Consider the following 19734-nt stretch of genomic DNA (forward strand, 5'->3'; position numbering starts at 1 on the left):
AAATTGCTAAGCTAATAATATGAAGCCTACGCGTTTCAAAACCTGAAAGCGTGAAGTGGGCATCCACAACTGCCCGAAACATTTTAGGTTGAGGTTCAGGGTCAATGTGGGGGGGGGGGGGGCGGACGAAGTTTGATGAGTTCAAAGCGTGCACTCGTAGGCCAGTGCCCAATTTTTCGAAACGTTGAGTTTGGGCATATATCTCGTGAAGTCCTGTTTGCTGAATTAAGCTTTTCGTAAGTTCAGATGCATTGACCGAGTTTTATTAGCCTGTCAACATCCAGCTTAATATTGGCAGCACGGAATTTCGACCGACGCTCCAGTCTAACTAATCTAACAGATGTGCTGCCAGCTTGACAGGCGTAGTTTTGGTGCTAAAAGCATTGGTTGGATCCTATATTTCGCAAACGTCCTGTCCATCCATAGACATATGAGCCCGGTTATTAGGCATTATCACCGGCACTTAAAATGCCCGGCGCTTGCCTATATTTTTGGCGTCTTTACGAGTGAGCAGGGTACGCCATTCATACGTCTGAACGTCGATTCAGAGCTCAACCCTCGCCCTGACTCCCCTTTTTCACAACATACACGGATAGGGGAAAAGCTACACAAATGTTTCAGCTGTTCGTTTCGAGCATATGACATCTAGTTTTGTGTGTTTTGAGCACATGTGTATAATGCAGGGCTCTTGTTACCGTAACAGGTGACGTGCCTGCCGCCGCCAACGTCGACTTTGTTGGTTGCCGCCCGCCGCTCGCGCCGGTCGAAGATTGCCATAAAAGATCACTCTTCAGAAGCCAAATGCTACGGATACATTTTTGTGTTCAAACGCGCGTAATGGATGCCCCAAATGCCACAGAAACTTGGGCACGATTGCGCAACAGGCTGAAAAGATATCCTCCAAAAACCGTAGGCAGGGAGAGGGCGCCTCGACAGTATTCTTCAGCCCATCAACCGTCTTATCAGGGGAGGCGTTGACATCGCCCATGGAAGTGTTTCCTTTGGCGTTGTTCATGTCAGGCTTGCTCGCAGGGTCCTTCGCGAGATGTAGCATTTGAAACTTAAAATCGCGTTAAGAGCCTTAATGCAATAAAATGCTTCGAACAAACCCCGGCCCTTAAAATGCTGAACAGGCGCTTTGTGTCGGCAGCCTCATGCCGCACTGCCCGACTTGTCTTGATGTCATTGAGAACTACTAATGAGGCGGTGTCCGCCGTATTCTTGTTACACGATGCACCACGACACGATTCTGTGCAGTAAATCTTTAGCGCTGTGAATCAGCTTTAACAGTACATTTACGCTTTAAACTTTATTTCGCAAACTTATGCGGTGCCATAGGATTGTGTGAACCCATGCCCGTAACCATGACAACGACAACAGCAATGGATTTTGTAGAGGTATCAGATTTGGCACGGCTGAAATACTAAGCATGCAACGGAAATGTCTACAAAATTGATCCGGTTTACTTACCGTATATATTTAAATAGCAAAAGTCAGTCAAGAAATTACAGCACACAATAAGGTCTTGGAGTGTATTGCGCAATTTTTCTTAGGAGGCCGTGTCTTTGAGGAAAGCTGCATTACCCCAGCAAACTAGCCTCTAAAGCGCCCGCGAGTACGTCACTGTTTACGAAATTCACATAACTTGTGGATCCAGCAACCATGGAACTGCATTGAACCCATTTGATTTAACCCATATTACCCATATTATATTAAATTATTACATAACCCATTGAACCCAATTATGATAACATCGTAACGGTTACACCCTACTTGGGAACCTTATGTTGCACCTTTAAATCAAGCACTTCACTACCCTCATCATTCTGCAAGATGTACGGAAAGCCCAATCACGTTTACATATACATCACACAATTGCACGTCGCGTAGCCAGTACGGCCCCGTGACACGGATCGGCCGAAACTGGCCCGGTCAGACCAAGCAACCAGCGCGGTGGTTGGATGACCCAGCGGTCAGCAGCCGCGGCGGCGGCCAGCTACATCGTGCCTGTTAGGTACACACAGTCAAATGCAGACATGACTCGAACACAGGCATTTCTAAACGAACTTGCGACGCGACGAGGACGTCGTTTTCATCTGAGATCGAGTCAAGTACATCAGTCGCACAGCTTTCCACCTTTTTATAACCCCCGAGATGCGTTTTAATTATGATGTAACTATCTTGCAGTTGAATTAAAAGTGTGCACTACGTTTATTGGAAAAGTATGAACGCAAATAACTTAGCTTTGTCGCAGACAAAATAGGCATCGAAAAGCCGGCATGGCATTCTTCGTAGAGAAAAAAGAATTCAGCCAGGATTGAGTACGTGGATGTTAACAATTCAGTAACATCACAAATCCGTATTAGGTAAGAAAAAGGTGTCCTTCGCATGACGAAAGGATCGCCGTGAAAATGTACGTGGGTGAAATGGCTGAAAAGAGGCATGCTTGGTGATTTGCGAAATATTTTTGGGAATGGGAAAGCGGAGCTTTTTATATGAGCAAGGCATTTGAGCCCATCAGACCTAGAGCCTTCTAGTTTCTGAGCTACACGCCCCCGGAGAAATGCTGCATATTTCAGTTATTCGGGTGTGCATCACGCCATACCAACGTCGTTCAAATTCTGCCACCCCCTCCCCCCCCCCACACACACACAGGCTACGCGGCGTTCAAGATGACGAAGAATGTATTTGTCGAGCCGTCCAGACCTAACTATTCTCTGGCTGCCAAGTTCAGCCGCTGGCGTCCACTTAACCGGCTGTCAGCTGCACCGGTTCCACAGGCTGTCTTCTTCACCAGCTCCATCGGGTCCACTAGTTCCACCGTGTCCAGCCGCTCTACCGGATCTACCGGCTATTGGCACCACCCTCGGGTGAGTTTATGGAGGAGAAGATAGTAGTGCGGACGGCGGCAATGCCGTCCGATACAAGGTGCAGCAGCCATGCCTTTACTCTTCGGTTCAGGGTGAACCCGAGAAAGATAAAGACTCCTCGTAGGGCGTGTAGCAGGCTGGTGACGTAGGTCAGTTCTGCGATTTTCATGATTTGAGATGTGATATCAACGGTCCAGGTCAGCCCCATGAGCACCGCCAGCCGGCAGTAGAGGCCCAGGTGCGTCTGAAATGGTAAATGAAATGGTAGAAAAAACGAAATAGACTTTGAATCCCCGGGGAAGGGTCCAAAGCCTAGTATAAAATATGACAGCAACGGCACACATCTCATTCATTTTAACCTTTACATTAAATGTCCCTTTCAAGCCCGCGGCTATCTTAATCTCGACCACATGTAAAAATGAAAAGTGCATACAAGTGAAACTTGAACAATTTTCTTTCAATTTCTGGCATCAAATAGGTGCGCGGTGGCACTCCTGCTCGCGCTATTAGGCAAAGCGTAGACCCGTGCACATATTGTCATGTTCAATCATGTAGTTGAATCCCGGTGCCGCCAACTTTTTTCAGCAGAATTGAGATAGAAAACAGAATGAATACCGCCACTGGCTCACGATTAGAACATTGTATACGAATGATCATTATATATATATATATATATATATATATATATATATATATATATATATATATATAATCAATACAACCTGTGGCAGAGGGTGCATAGCTTTACTGCCCTTGACGAATGGAACCCATCGCGACAGTGGCCGTCCGAAACCAGCCGTCCCCAGCGCGGCCAGAGGTAGGACCAGGCAGTGTGCTAGGTAAGTTGCGATGCTGGCGGCCATTGCTGCGCAGGGTCGGCAGTGCCCTTTCAGGGCCAGCACTGCAGCGATGACATGGTGACATTGCTAATGCCTGCCGTTTACCGTTTCTCCGGGGCTGTTCCGTCGGCGGCAGGGGTAAAAAACCGTAGACACTGTCTCCCTCCAGACTGCGAAGCCAGATTTTGTCTCCTTGACTTTTTCATGAAGCCCATGAACGCAAAATCGCATTGATCAACACTTCTCAACTGAGCTTCGGTCGGATCGCGACAGCATCGTAGTTTTACTTCTCATATCCCTGACCAGATGCCTGTTTTCCTACAACGCTTTCAACACCACGTGGTTGGCGAGGATTTTTTGTATTTACACTGAATTCACCTTGGATATGTACAAAATCGCGCCGACATGGTGTCAGTACAAAATGCCAAATACGCCGCGTACAGTTCAGCACACAACGAAAGCCTGAGAACCCTGCCTAAAGCACTTCAGCACTCGCCGTGAGCTCCAGAACGTTAACCGCGCACGCAAAATTTGATCCAAGAGGGAAGTCACGATGTCAACGCTCCTTTTCTCCTCAACTGCTTGAAAAGACAGGAACGATAAGATTGGGATGCTCTGTGCCGGGCGATCACCGTTCCCGTGAGCATGTGCTTCACGTTGACAGACCGCCTCACGAAGTCAAACCGGTGATGCTTCTGAACAGCTCTCATGAGATGTTCGGCACCATCAAGCTCAGGACCATTCCATCAAATCCTGAGCTCCTTCGCGGCATTGTCATGCCTCAGCTGCCGGTGCATGGAGAAACCTCCTTGAGGATGCTGCCCATGGACTCAACCACGCCTTCGACAGGGCTGAGCAGCCACACGCGGATGACTGGACTGACGAAAGGTTCGATCGAGGGCCCACGTTTCCACAAAACTTTCAACAGCTTGGTTGAAGCTAGTGTGTTCCTCACTACGCAGGACGCAAAACCATACCTCACAAATCACAATCAAGATCTAAGATTAATGAAATGCATGAAAAACTGTGGAAAACTGAAAACTTTACCATCAGTGCAAAGGTATCGGTTGATGCATGCAACCCTAGAAGAAATCGTCTGTGGTTTATTCATGTGAGGTAAAAGCGTGAAGTGTTTGGAGTATTTTGGTAAGAGACAATGTTCATTGTCACATTTTTCCTTCCCATTTACAGCTTAAAACTATTATCACATTGGTTAATATCTGCTTTGGTACACGATAAATTCCATTGTGTAGGTATTTTGATTGCTGCTCTGTGAGTAACATCACTGGTGTTAGCAAAACAATTTTGTGTATTAGATAACAATAATATGCCATTTTATGCACAATATCATGAACAGGCCTGAAATAAGGTGAGATGATAAACTGCATATTGCAATAAATTAATCTTGCAGGTTAACGGCGGACCAGCATTATAACGGTAGGCTTTTGCGGGCCGAATCATTAGCTAGACGGGCCTTTGCGTACTGAATTACCAGCTATGCTCTGTTTATCTTAAGAAAGAACGGAATTAAAGTGCTGCCAACGATTTTGCACGTTTTTTTGCGCGTGGGTCATTATTCGAGTGCGCTGTAACCCTAAAATTACCGGCATTATGACCGGCATCACTTTCGCGTTGCGGTAATCTCTTACGCAGTGAAAAGTTTTTATATTGTTTTACTTGTATATTTCATTGTCTTTTTATATCTTTTATATGTTTTAGTACCTACCTACCAATGAATGAAAAATCTAATCGAGCGTCTGGAAGGATTCTCGGGGCACAAAGTAGGGAAGTTGTTTACAATGTGTATCAACATCTTGTCGAAGACCGGGACGTGAAGTTGAAGGCGGGAGACGACGACGCCGTCCGGGAGAGTCCATTATTAATAACAGCAGCTGTAACGGGCGTTGGGAAGACTACAGTCTATCGCATACAACGTGAAGCCCAGAATGGTGCCAGACTGAAGTCGTCAAGCCGATCCTGACCAGCTGCAGCAAGACCCAGGGTGGATCTAGATCCGTTCGATGTTTGCGCGATGAGGAGAATGGTACACCAAATGTACATCGACGGAAAACATGTTACTCTGGACACCATCACGGATGCTCTTCACGGATAGCCCGGCGTCACCATGTCTAGATCCACCGCAAGAAAACACCTACTCGCGAACGGATTACCGAAGGATCAACAAGCGCAAGATCCTGATCGAGAAACCTCATATTGCAGCAACGAGATGCCAGTTCTTGTGGGAGATGAGGAAGCTGTGTGAAGAAGTTCGCGATAGCAAAATCATTTATACCGACGAGACGTGGTATAATCAGTACAATATGGAGGACATGGCGTGGCTGGACGGTAGTCAAATCAACGGACGGAAGAACGCCATTGGAAAAGGAAAAGGTTTTATCATAGTCCATGCCGGCTCTTCAGAAGGATTTATACCGGGCGCACTTCTCCACCTCAGGACCGATGACAAGAACGCCGACTACCATACGTCGATGAACGCCGACTGCTACGAGAAGTGGTTCACCGAGCGCCTGCTTCCGAATATGCCAGAGCACTCTGCGATCATCATAGATAATGCCTCATATCATTCCCGTTTGTGCCAAAAAGTGCCAACTTCTATCTGGCGCAAAGCGGAAATCCAGGAGTGGTTGCAGCAGGCAGGTGTGACCATCGACGAAGACATGCGGAAGGTGGAGCTGCTGGAACTACTCAAGTCCCAGAACCGGGAGAACGAATATTTTATCAGATCGTTCGCCTGCCGCCGTGTCACTGCGACTTGAACCCGATCGAGTTAGTGTGGGCACAGGTGAAGCGCGTGTTAAGACGGGGGAACTTGACGGGAAGGATGGAGGAGGTGGAACGGCTGGTGGAGCTGGAACAGCTGTCCCTCCAGAGGACTGGTATAAGTGCTGTGAGCACGTCAAAAGGCTGGAGCAGCAGTACTGGACGAATGACGGGCTGCTAGAAGAACCCCCACCGGTTGTCGTAACAAACGATGATAGCAGCGACTCCGGCACTGACTCCGGCAGCCACAACGATGAATGAGAACAGTATGACACATCGATCATGAGAAGTGATTCCGTTTCGTTGTTTTCAACTGACTTCGTAGCGTTTACGTGGATGTGGCATGTAGTTACGCGTGGGGTGTTTGAGCTCGATGTATTGTACATATATCTGCAGCTGAATGTTCAGCGTTTTGTTGAATACCTTCAATAAAACTGAGCGAATTAGTTTTCTGTGTTTGGGATTTTCCCATGTTATTCATGAAACAACACCAGTTTGGAGCAATTACCGAACGAAAGTGTAGCATAACTCTTCAGAGGTAGGCAATGAATTTGGAACGTAAAAATAATTGCCAACGAAAATAGCTCCAGCGCCAAAATATATATATATATATATATATATATATATATATATATATATATATATATATATTTCGACCAACCATATGGACATGAAGTTGCTGCAAGCAATGCAAACATCCAAAACTGCTATTGCTTCGAGAGGTCCGCAGTGCTGTCCTGCAGGCCTTCCGACCAATTTTGTTGAGTTTGAAAAAGTTTCAGCGTGATGCTCGTGAGGAATTGATTGACCAGCTTTAATTCCGTGCTTTCTTACGATAAACAGAGCATAGGCGGGGCGGGCTGGACGGCGGGCTGAATATTTTGGGGGAAAATTTCGTCTCTGCTCCCAAGATAAGGCTTGTGTTCGACAACTGATACATATACATATATATATATATATATATATATATATATATATATATATATATATTACGCGCATGATAGCGTAAAACCCGGTATGTGAATACAAGTAAATACCTTATATAGAAAACCACGAGAAAGGGTCAAAACACAAGCACCAAACCAACTTTGTTTAGCACATGCCCAGCACCGCCGCAGCTACCTCTCGGGAGATTTCAGTACTGCAAATGAGTGCTGTCATACAAACGTTCGGTGACGCAATGAAGCTAAGACCTATTGAGGAGTGTATTTACTACAGAGAGAATTTGTGTTGCGTAGAGCAGCATTTTCTACATTTAAGTATGCTGATAGTTATAGGTGAGCTTATTTTACCACATCTGATACTTGCCTCCATATCTTTAACTTCTCTTTATGTTCCATTTGTGGGAAACTGGTAGATGTTATGTCCACATCGAACAAAAACTACAGAACCCAAGTTTATTCGCGACATTAAACCCGTCGTGAACAGAAGCGCTGCTAGCTGTCCCTTTTTGAGCTAAAAACTGGCCTGGCAATAGGAAAATATCGAGACAAAACCTGTTCGGTGGTTTTATGCAGTGTATAGTTGAGTTTTTTGTGTATGTCCACGAATGTTCAGTTACATTATGCCGTACGTTTTCGAATATTTCTTATAGTGTCGACATTAAATGTACGATCCGCCCTTCAGTGAAGAACTTGTTTCAGTAAATTCGGAAACATTAAATGTTTAATTTATTTTACGTCCGCCATTTATGGAGTGTTTGATGGGTCTAATGATTCGTTGTTAATCACCCGGCGACGGATTGCCATCCGAAATATAGTGATCTTATTTTGGCCCATGTAGTATCTTTGCGCTTGTGTGAGTCTGCAGTCAAGGTGTTTTATGTATGCTATATGATTTGCTACGAACTGAATCAAAGAGGGGAACTCGCCAACTTATTGCGACTAAACTTATTAACTTAAGTTAGTTGCGATTGAATTTCGCAGTCAACCCAGTTTGTTCCAAGCAATTTAATGAGAGATCTGAGTTATTGTGCCGAATTATCGACTTTCATTGTATCAGGAGATGCCGTTAGCCGACGTTATAAGGCAAATATTGATCATGGCAGTGCCCGATGTCGCAAGCTGTGCCATCATCAGCTGTCATCACGACTGAAAACCTTTAACAAGGTTAAGCAAAACATCACTTACAAAAAAAAAATAGGTGAATCCGTAAAATGCTGTGATCAGTGCAGTCACCAGCACTAAAAAAAAATACTAAAAGCAATCGACCATATGCGCTCTCACATCCAAACCTACGATACACAATTCTACGCTTCGGGCTGCACAAAACACAGGCAGCTAGGCCAAAAGAACACGACGACCCATACCGGCTATTCGATCCTGTCGGGTTTGCGTGGACAAGCGTGGACGATATGAACGTGGCCAATTTCGCGCCGTCAACAGTTTATTAGGTTCACGATCGGTTGTCCAACACGTCGCGTAGTGTTAAGTTCCAAATTGAGTTATTTCTTTCTTTCGCTGACAGAAACGTTATTCTTCATATGGGCAGGAAAGCCCGTCGACTCTTACAAGAGATATAATCCTTCTCACTCCACCAGACCAGGTTCAAAACGCACGGGTCAACAACTTGCAGCCTGGAAAAATTTGCGTAATGCACTACTCTGTTATATCCGCGCTGATATGCAGATCTAGACCGGATAAGACTATGCCGCCGATCTTTCAACGCTCAAACAAGGAAATCGGCGCCCTCACGAACCCATCCAGGCAACGAATGACACTGGTCGCACATGGATGGCCCGCAACATGACGGCGCTACCGCCCAAGCGCAGGGCAGTCTGATAGGCATTGACAGGGTCCGTTTGGAATGTGGCTGGAGTGGAGCAAGGCGGGTGGCCAGCTCCCAACGCAAAAAGCGTTGAGTAGAAAAGTCAAACGGAAATGGTCAAGTGGGACCTAAAGCTCCCAGGAAATAACTTCAGCAAGGATGCACAGTAGTCGAATAATGAAGCAAAAGGGAGCAAAAACCCTGAGGGGTAAAAGTCAGTCATAAAATAGCTCGCAGGCATAAAATCGAATCACAGAAAGTTGGAAAGGAGTAAAAGTCGACAGCGATGGAAGTCCGGGATAGGGATAGAAGGGAACAGCTGAAGGACATTTCAGCAGTGGGTCTGGCTCTGAAGGTTGGTAGAGCTATTGGCACAGCTGTCAGTCAGTATTCCCTGCCCATGATGCATAAATTGAGCAAGTGTTGTGCGAGGATCTGACAATTTGTTTGACCTAAAACTTGCAATGACATTCGGTGTCGAAGGGTGTTCTGGGATCCAGGGTCTTTTTTAAAAGTTTGTCTGATCTTCTAGGATCTTCGATTTTTTGGGAATTTTGTTGAGTGGTCTTCCAAGACCTGGGATCTTTTTAAAACTTTTGCTAGAGGGTTTCCTGAACCTTGGACGTTGTTTGGCATCCAGGCATATGTCTGATCAAAGGTTACTTTATACCCCAGCAGTAAGCTGCTTGATGTGAACTGGTGCCGTTTGTATCTAACAAAAGTCTAGACTTTACGCAGGAACACAGTGATCCTGTCTTTTCTGCTCCGAATTGCATAGTCTACGCACAAATTAGGCATCAACAATGCAATTATATGCTTGTTTACCTCTGGTAATTATTTATAAGGGCCAAAGACACGTAACATATACAACCAGCAGAATGAACGTGGGGGATCACGCCAACCAAACGGTCCATTCGTACCTGAAATGAAAATGTGCTAAGATTTGGAGTAGCTTGTGTGATGACCGGAGCCTTCGGGAAGTGGATTATATGTGTATCAAATGCCTTAACGGTCATGACACGATGGTAATGGGCGGCATTATTTTGCTTAATACACGTGGCAGAAAGGAAGTACATAGTTCAAAATAACTTGATTTTGAACTTTGCACACGTCGATTTACGCAGCTGTGCGATGCACGATTACAGATAAAAATAACTCATGTATATCCAGCGTGAGCAAAGCAGGGAGGTCCGGTAGCACCACGAAGAATGGCAACTGTTTCATTTTTTCGGGGGGGGGGGGGGGTTTGAAACCAGACACCTACCTGCCAGTAGGCAGTCGCGCACGTAGATAATGAGTTTGTCGCGACCGGTAACATAACAGGATATGGTCTCAGCTGAGGTTGTTTCTTAGTTGGTGTGCTCGACAGCGGAAACACACATGAAGCATATACCAGGTGAGATGGACGATTTATTCGGAAGTGGATGCCGCCTTGTGCTTGTGAACTGGGTGCTGCTGAAGCTTTCTAAGTATCATGAGCAACTATATAATCGTGTACATGCCTTGAACTAATTTCAACCAGCAGCGATGTTGTACCCTTCGATGTGGTTCATATGTGAAAGATTGGCCCAAGTAATTCGGATACCATTAATAACACCGCTAGCTTTGGTGATCGTACAAATTATACCAACAGCAGACAAGCTTTGTTAACAGTATCAAAGCAGCTGGTTGGTGCCAACTGATAACAGCATTGTATGCCGTTTGAAATTAATGAATGGTTTAAATTCAAGACGGATAAACTAATACGCTAAGTCTTAGATAGGAGCGTATTAACCAGCACTGATTTGACCAACTTTTGTAGTAAGCCAGACCCGGTCGGATTGGGTTGAGAGATCTAAAAAAGTGGATTGGTGGGTGGATTGGACCTGAACTGGCCGGACCGGACCAGGCCGGATCCTAAAAATTCCATCCATGGAGTGTCCTAGCGTGACACCTTCATGAGCGACACTGCTTTGCATTGCAAGCGTGTCGGCCGGTGGCATTCAGACTTTGTTGATTTTCTCGCAATTTCCATACACTAGGCCTACGGCCTTGCCCCTGATCACCGTGAGTCGTGTGCTTCCACCAAAGTGGCTGCGCTGAGGCCTCCCGGTGAGCACCAGTCGTTCACAGAGCATGCGTGCGGCTTGACGCCCGAGGTCTCAGCACTGACCTGTGGCTGCCTGCTGGCCGGACGAGCCGTAGAAGACGACATCTGAGAGATCATGCAGGCGCTGGCGACGAACAGCACCACGTTCGTCGTCATGACGAGAAACACTGGTGCGAAGACGAACGCCAGGACCGCTCCGCGGTTGTTCAGCCAGCAGATCTCTCGGCCGAAGCGAGCCCAGAGGCTGTACGGCACGCTGTGTGACCCGTCAGCCAGCACAGCGACCGTCACCAGCGTCGCGCTGGCAGCGCACACGTACAGCGTGTAGAGGATGAACCGCTTCAAATGAGAGCCCCTGGAGACGGTCAGCTCGCTGCTCGTTTTCCTGAAGAACGCAGAAGCCATGCGTATTTACAGAGGTTCTGACTCATCTTCATGGTTCAAAATGTACTCTCATGGTTGCATCAGGAATTATCCTTTTAACTTCAAGCATACCGAAAGGCGGCATAAGCGTTGGAAAGCACAACTTGGCTCTGGTCTGAATACAAATTGAAATTGCTTGTGCATAGCGCTTTTGCTTCTCCTTGAAAAAGAAAATGGCGGAGAAGGTCATCCACACACGCATGATTTAGTATATATTTACAGCGAGAAATTAACCTGTACAGCTAGCTCGTGAGGAAGGATATATCATCGTTCTACACTTTTGTTTGCACTGCACAAATTTGATTTCACACGAAATATCAGCAACTGATCAAGCTAGAAGCATTAAATTTACGGGTTGTATTGGCCTGTATGTGAACTCAGCCGTATCAAAATTTGGGATTCCTAGGTTATGACCTTCGGTTCAAACAAAGTCAAACTCAAGGTTGGTGTCCGAAATGCCCCCGGAAACTTGATACCTGCGTAAGTTAGAGGTCAGTGGTGCTTATTTAAGGTCAGCGATCTTATTTGACCTTCTGCAGGTCATGGTGACCAAAATCATACAAGACTGCTTGGAGTTTTGTATTTAAATAAGCGTTCCAGTTTACGTTAGGAAGCATGTTACTAACCACAAGATTTTTGATTGGGTCATTGTAGGTCGGTGACCTATTCTGACATTAAAGAAGTCCGTGAAGATGTATAATGCGGTTCCAGTTATCTACAGACTCGAAATGAGCACCAGAAACTAATATATACAGCAAGTTCTGGAGTAATAAAACAGGTTGGTTTGACCTTGGTCCGACCTTTATGCCTGACCCTGGGTCAATGGACTTTGCTAATTACATTGTTGCGTTGCCTAAGAGGCTATCTTGGGATGTATGGCTTCGTCTGGCACTCCGTCCTTGCATCAGATTGAACGATTCCCGAGAAATGGTCTTCTCTGAAGTGAAATGTTTTGCCTGACTGACCTACCGTAGGTCAGCGACCTTACAAGGTGCATCTAAATGCTGTTGCCACACGATCCGCTATTCAAGTATCTACACTTTAACAAATGTTGGCGTGACTACGCCGGGTTTTTTTGGAAACCATTCCGAAAAACCTTTTCAAAATCAAATTGAACCCCCGAGGGTTTTTTCCGAAATGGTTTCCCAACGGCGCGACGTAGCCGCGCCAAATTTGCCTCAACTGTATTCAATTGAGTAGAGAATCGTGTGGTATTAAAAAATTGGACGTACCCTGTAATGTCATTGACCGAGGGCAGGTCAAAGTCAGGCCATGAATTCAGCGAAGTCAATTTCGAGGGAATCGTTGAATCTGATGGAACAACGGGGGTTTGGACGAAGCATACATCTCTGAGATGCTTTCCCAGGCAACACAACTGAATGATCAAACTCCTTTAACCTATGATCAGATGAAAGGGTCAGACCAGGGTAAAACCAACCTGTTTTATTACTTTGAGGGTTGCTATATAGGGTAGTTTCTGGTGCTCATTTCGAATTAATTGATGACAGAAACCGCATGGACCGTCTTACATGGACTTCTTATAGGTCAGAATAGGTCACCTACCTAACATGACCCAGATTAGCATTTGGTCTTTAGGAATATACTACCTGGCCTGAACTTAGTCGCTTATTCCAATGCAAAATTCAACAGTCTTCTATGATCTTGGTCACCACAACCTTCGAAAGGTCAAACCATGTTCCTTACCCTGAATGAGCATGTGACCTTTTGCTTAGAACAAGCATCTAGGTTCGGAGGACAATTTGGAGACCATCTCAACGTGTGACCCTATTTGATCTTATTTGACCAGGTCATGACCTAGGCGGCTCAAATTTTTACCTAAGTGAGTTCGTAGAGGCCAACACACAGTGTGGATTTGGTATCACTAGCCCTCTTAGTTTTTGAGATCTTAGGGGCGCCAACATGACCCCCACCCGAGCGAAGGGTTCCCAACTGGCCACCCGGGCGCGTATCAATGCACGTTAACATATCGTTATAAGCTTCCCTGCAGCCCCACGGTCGTCAACAACGAACAGCAACGATGTCCTACGACGGTCGGTGCCCGCCACTCGTCAATTAGTTCATTACTGAGGCATGAGACAGGGGTAGGTAAACAATCACTTACACTTAGCTTAGCCACGCGCCACTTACATCCGCGTACCGCTATACCACTTAACAATATGTTTCCAATCCGGCCGTACTAGTAATTTATTTTTTATACCGGCATAGTTTTGTTTCCATGCAAACCAGAATTTCTTGGACGTGATGTTGAAAACTTGTAGTTATGGTGTGGCGGGATTTTAGTTGCATATTTTTCTACTACTGAAAGTTGACACATCGTAGATGCAAATTTAAGTTCCAGCGCGGTGGTACGTATTTCATGCATTAAAATCGCGTCCCTTGAGTTAAAATGGTTCTTACCTGCAGACTGCCTGCCTTAAGCGGCTACCTATGCTTGCTGGCGTTAATACTACAGTCCTGAAGGCACCAGCTGACCCAAACCTTCCAGGTCGGTATGTCCAGCGAATCAAGAATTCTCTGCTGGTACTTCGCATACCAATAAGAGAATGCGGAAGTTTCCTATGATTGGGGCTCATAGACACTTAAAGCCGTCATGCACGGCCGTGAATCTAGTGCTAAATTTATTCGAGTATTAGAGGGGACTGGAGCCTCCAACGTCATCCCCGCCCTCCATAACGCAACAGTTCCCGTATACCTGTCTTTATTGATAACTGTTTGTAAGTGTCGAGGCAGAGGAAACCTCGCAGTTAAAGGAAGTATTTCACATTTCTATGGGGTTTTAAACTCATCTATCTATTTTGAATCACATCCGGTGCAGTCCGCAGCCTTGCCTTGAAAATACCTCAACAAATTCCTCTAGTTTCTGAGCTGCGCACCCGCAAAGATGTGCTGACTATTTCGGGCAGACCATTTCAAGGCTACCCAGGTATCCACGACGCCAAAATCACGTCAATCAAATTCCGTCGTTCCATTAGCCATGCGACGATCCAGGCCAAGCAGGATATAATTGTCGAGGCAATTATATCCGGCGTTCGTGAGCACGACCTCTAGATATATCGGCCGTCAATTCGCTCTCAGTCAATGCTGTGCAAAATACGATGACGCAATCAAACAATGGCGCATTGAGGAGTACGCTTACCAAACACAGAAATCATGTTTTCTGGAGCAGCCTTCTCCACTTACAAGTGTACCAATAGTTATGAGTCAGCTTCTTTCATTATATGTGGCGGTTGCTTCAACATGCTCAAATGTGGAACATTTTTTCATCAGCACCTACACTTATGCACGCTGATATCGTAGTTTACTTGCACACGTATTTCACAGCTGATGTAAGGTCTCCACGGCCACTAAGCTCTGAGGGAGAATTTTGCAACTGACTGCGGCCTTCAGGTAACAGGTGGTGCATCTGAGAGACACTCGGATTGGTGCATGTTTTGCACTCGATAGCCATTTGTCATATCAATTGATGTGGAGCCAATCGCACTTTATAATTATTGCCCTTTGCTGGTCCTGGCATATCGTTTTGGGATGGAGAAAGATGCTACCCCAATTATCGCCATGCAACACGAAAGGGTGCACGTCAATGTTTCTTATAGACATGGTAGTTACCATCCACACGCCCCTTCCATTCCTGCTTTCGTATATATCATTTTACATGCCTCCCGAATCTGGATTTAAACCAAACTGAGACAATTTTTGGATGTCAATAGATCAATTGATGGCGTTTTTAGCGCGGATTGGATCAGAAGCGGATTGTGAGGCATTTTACATGCGTGGCGCGAAAAGGCTGATGCAGCTAAGGTCTCCGCACGAGCGCCAGTCTTTTCGTCATTTAGCGTAAAGCGATTTTTTTGTTTCTTTTTTTTTACCAGCCGGTAGAGTGGACGCGGATCATGCGTTCATGCCCTGGTGTCGTATGCCATGCTCTCATGCTCCCCAATATTACTCACCTGAGGGTGTTGAAGACGTCGATCGCCATAACATTGACCCAGAATAGCGCTGCTGCGAAGGCGCTGAAAGCAACAATGGCCAGCAGAACACAGCCGTCGGTGCCGTAATCCTGCCACAATGCCGCCATGGAGCAGAGGTAGCCGATGAGCAGGCAGACGCACAAGGACGTCACACATTTTCCGGGCAGGTTCCGTGTTTCGGGCACGGCACAGAACGCCGCCAGATGCAGCAGGAGGCACAACACGGACGCTGTACGACATGCCACCAAGGCGTAAGAAAAGGCGGTTTGGAAGCTTTTAAGTTGGAAACCCGGGTCACAAAAGGTTAGCTGTCCGTCACTGAGCTCGTAATAGCCGCGATCCAAGAACAGGTCATACGCCGGCACGTACGCGACGTCTTTGTCGCTGACCTGAAACTGGTACTCGTTTACGGTAACCTTGGGGCAGGTCTGGGAGCCGGTGCCGTTGGCGACGCCAGAGGAAACTGAGACTTCCCTGCAGATCTTGAAGAAGGGGTCCCAGAGTCGGGTGCCGGTACAGACCCTGGCTGCTCCCACTGCGTTCATGCCCGACCGGGTGGTGATGTCGAGAAGAAAGACTGATGAATGCATGCGAGGACGCCTTCCCTCAGCAAAATTGTTGGTGACCGGCCAGTACGTAATGTACTGTTGTGGTACATAGTTGCACAGGGCGCAGTGCGCGTTGCGGTACCTGATTCTGCCGTGATACATGTAGGCACTGTACGCGGTGCACATTAGGGCGAGTTCTAGGTTGGTCCAGTTAGCCGCACAGCTGGAAATCTTGGGTTGACAGTTCCGCATCAAATGTTCTTTGTCGTTATTGCCCGAATGTAGGGAAATTACGCACGCATGAAACGTTCCGTTGTTTTCGTCCATTAACTGCAATCCCCACTCTCCAGCAGGGTTCTGCAGTAAGTTCTCTTCAATGAAGGTATCAGTGATATTGAGGGCGTCCTGGTGTTCTTTGGTCAGTGTCGGACAGGATATCGCCGGCGTCCAAAACACAGACCCTGCTAAGTCACCGTGGCATATGGCGCAGTAATAGTTGCTGTAGGTCATCCCGCTGGCGGGGCTTGTAACCGGTAAAGCCGCGAACGGATCCTCGGCGAACGCCGCGTTGCGAGCACACAGGCTTCGCACCGAGGTGTCCCGCCACTGGACCGGACACCGGGACACCATGTACACATACCCGAAATCTGGGGATCGCCTGCATGCCAAGTCGTTGCGGGGCAGGGCCTGTGGGCGCACATCCAGGCAACAATCTCCGTACAGCGCGCACTCCTCGTCGCAGGAGCACTCTGCGAGCTCCCGTATTACGGGTGGGCATTTGTGCATCTCACTGCGCCACAGGTTGAGTGAGGCCAAGCTTGCGTCGATTATTGTCACGAGCTGGGCGTGCGCACGTGCCGCTGCCCGAAGGTTGGGCGGGGCGGCTACGATCGGCGCCGCCAGCAGGAGAAGCGCGGCCGCCGCCAGCATCGCCGCAACGACTGTGGTTGCGGCGGAGGGGTGACGCGCGCCCGTCCTCTGGGTTGGCAGAATGGCCTGCCCACGCCTCCGCTTCGCTGCCCTCGCCGCCCGAGCCAGACGCCGGATCACTGTGAAGGTAGGTCAAGTTTCAGCCCGGCGGCGGTTGGTCGGCCTCGCTATGTGATCTCAGCGCTGACCACCGTAACGTAACGATAGGTGGCAGAAACTAGGCCACGGGGCATCTCTTTAATGCGTCACCGGTTTGTAACCCGTTGCGGGGCCAAGCGTCAGCCCCCGCCACAGGCCTTCTGACGTGGCTGTCAGGTCAGTTAGGCACCCGTTACCACGACCGGTGCTTGGAAGAGGACATTGGGTCATATACAAGGGGCCCCCGAACGGCTCGTAACGCACTGGAGGTGAGCTACGCGGCGTGCGCACCGTCAAGCTTCTAACCATGGAGGCATATAGGAGGAGAAACAGACGGAGTGCCATGGCAGAATGCATTGTACTTGTCGACCACCGATTGGCCTGACTCGCCCGTCCACTGAGAGCGTCGGGCTCAGCCAGTGTATAATTACCCTCCTTTGGAAACCCCCAACCGAAAAATGGCCTAATCTCCCAGGATCATGGAACTCACCTCCACCACTGGGTCACCAAGAGTCCAGCACCGTTCAGTTTGCCTAGATCAACATGCTTGACATAAACAATACAGGCTTTGGAGTTTCTGGAGTTCTATGCTGACAGTTATCAACTTTCGATATGCCAAGAGGTACCGAATAAACGTCGTTAGCAAGCAAAGTTACGCTTCACGCTCTGCTGCTGATAAAAGCTGAGCAATTGTCATCATTCCACAGCACCTGGCATGCAAACGGAAACGGTAAAACGAAGTCAAGCACTAACTTTCAGGATAATACCATACCTACGTAAGCTGTTCAGTGCGTTTGCGGGAAAGATTATGCATAGAGAAAAGACGTTACAGGTGGTTTTATCTCCCGTAGTATATCTCTCTCGTAGATAGAGAAGAGAAAATGTTTTTTTTTGGGGGGGGGGGAGCTACGTGCCTTAAAGAAGACGAATATCAGAAGTGATATTCGTGTCAATTGTTCGAGGCATTGTTGTTCGATAAGCAACTGATAGAAAGCCCTAAGCCAGCCCTGGTCCAAACTGATGACTTGTCCACATACTCTATTACAAACAAAATCCAGTGCATAGATTTTATTAGGTGCCGGAAATGTACAAGATGTGTAATCATGTCGTAGAACTTAAGTTTCCATTAAACGTTTGACAGGCTCTCGTTTGTGAAAACATGAAGCAGATGCTACGATAGTAAAAACATTGGAGTTCGAATTAGTGTTATGTCATAATTTTCCCACGATTGTAAAGAGCGTGAATGCTGCATTACACTTGAAAGCATGCATCACTTTTCAGCAAACAGTCATCATGTTCTAAAGGAAACTCATACGAAAACCTGAACCTGCCCGAACAGTTCTTATTCCGGTAGATAAAAAACGCCACTGCTGGCGTAAATCTGCTGCAAAGGTACCTAATTCGACAAGTTTTCTTACTGTGCTGTCAGGCAATCGCTGCTGTACACACACAATTGACAAATATAATAAATATGTATTAAACGGCGAAGTGGTACGCGTGGAGAAGTACGTGACGTTGACATATCAGCGAAGTGGAGCAGGACAAGAACGAGTCAGGGAGACGCAAAACAAAAAACAAGTTGACAGGCATTGGGAATCATCTTTAAGAAAGCAACATACTGCGGAAGAAATCTGGCTTTTTGGGCATGGGCGTAATCACGACTCTGAGCTCGTGGGGACAATCGAGATTGAAAGACTGAGACTGGAATGTAAAGGAGACTACTTGTAGTGATAATGCCATTTTGAATTGGAAGTTTGCAATAACATAAACATTCTACAGACAACATTGGCGGATTACACGCATGGGCATACAGTAAATAAAGAAGGGATACAAATCATGTTTTTCGTTCCCCAATCTCTATGGAAGTCTCGCCATCACTGGGCGTGCCATGACAGCCAGAAGACAGGAAATGGAGGATAGGTGGCAATAGGACAGAACAGGACATGTTTGCGGCCGGGGCAGGATGAGAGAGGACAAGTTAGAACAGGATTGAGAAGATAATAGCACAGGGTAGGAAAGGACAGGGCAAAATCTTGAAACGCATGAAACAGCAGTCGTCATCGGGACTGAATGTCGCGCTCAACTGATGAGGCCGTGACGTCGCTTGCTTCTCACCCGGGCAGGAAGGGAGGGCACCGCGAGAAATTGAACCCTGTACCTCTGGTTTCCCAAGCGTGTAGTGGTTGACGCAAACACTCAAGTACCAGTACACTGATCCAATGCACTATCGGCACCCTGGGTGTAGAACAACAAGCAAATTAAGCTAGGACAGTTATGGAGGTGGCATGAAGGGACATGACAGAAAAGAAGAGGGTGGCGGATTACAGCACACAATGACGATAGGCAAAAAGAAAATTGTGA

The 19734-nt window shown here is 47.0% G+C and overlaps 1 protein-coding gene across 2 annotated transcripts; it reads right to left on the reverse strand.

Moving 5' to 3' along the window:
- Positions 1-2660: 2660 nt before the first annotated feature.
- LOC119111807 (adhesion G protein-coupled receptor E2-like) lies at positions 2661-17238 on the reverse strand. Of its 2 annotated transcripts, XM_037235628.1 has the most exons (3): positions 15737-17238; positions 11409-11730; positions 2661-3114 (listed from the first exon to the last, which is right to left on the reverse strand). In XM_037235628.1, the coding sequence occupies exons 1-3, from the start codon at positions 17233-17235 to the stop codon at positions 2845-2847; spliced, it is 2091 nt and encodes a 696-aa protein (XP_037091523.1). In that variant the 5' UTR covers positions 17236-17238; the 3' UTR covers positions 2661-2844. The 2 variants fall into 2 exon arrangements, with proteins under 2 accessions (XP_037091523.1, XP_037091524.1); XM_037235629.1 differs by lacking the exon at positions 15737-17238 and having other exon boundaries at positions 11409-12504.
- Positions 17239-19734: the final 2496 nt, after the last annotated feature.

Source organism: Pollicipes pollicipes, unplaced genomic scaffold, assembly GCF_011947565.3.
Source record: "Pollicipes pollicipes isolate AB1234 unplaced genomic scaffold, Ppol_2.1 Scaffold_7261;HRSCAF=8764_pilon_pilon_pilon, whole genome shotgun sequence".
NCBI classification, from domain to species: Eukaryota; Metazoa; Arthropoda; class Thecostraca; order Pollicipedomorpha; family Pollicipedidae; genus Pollicipes; species Pollicipes pollicipes.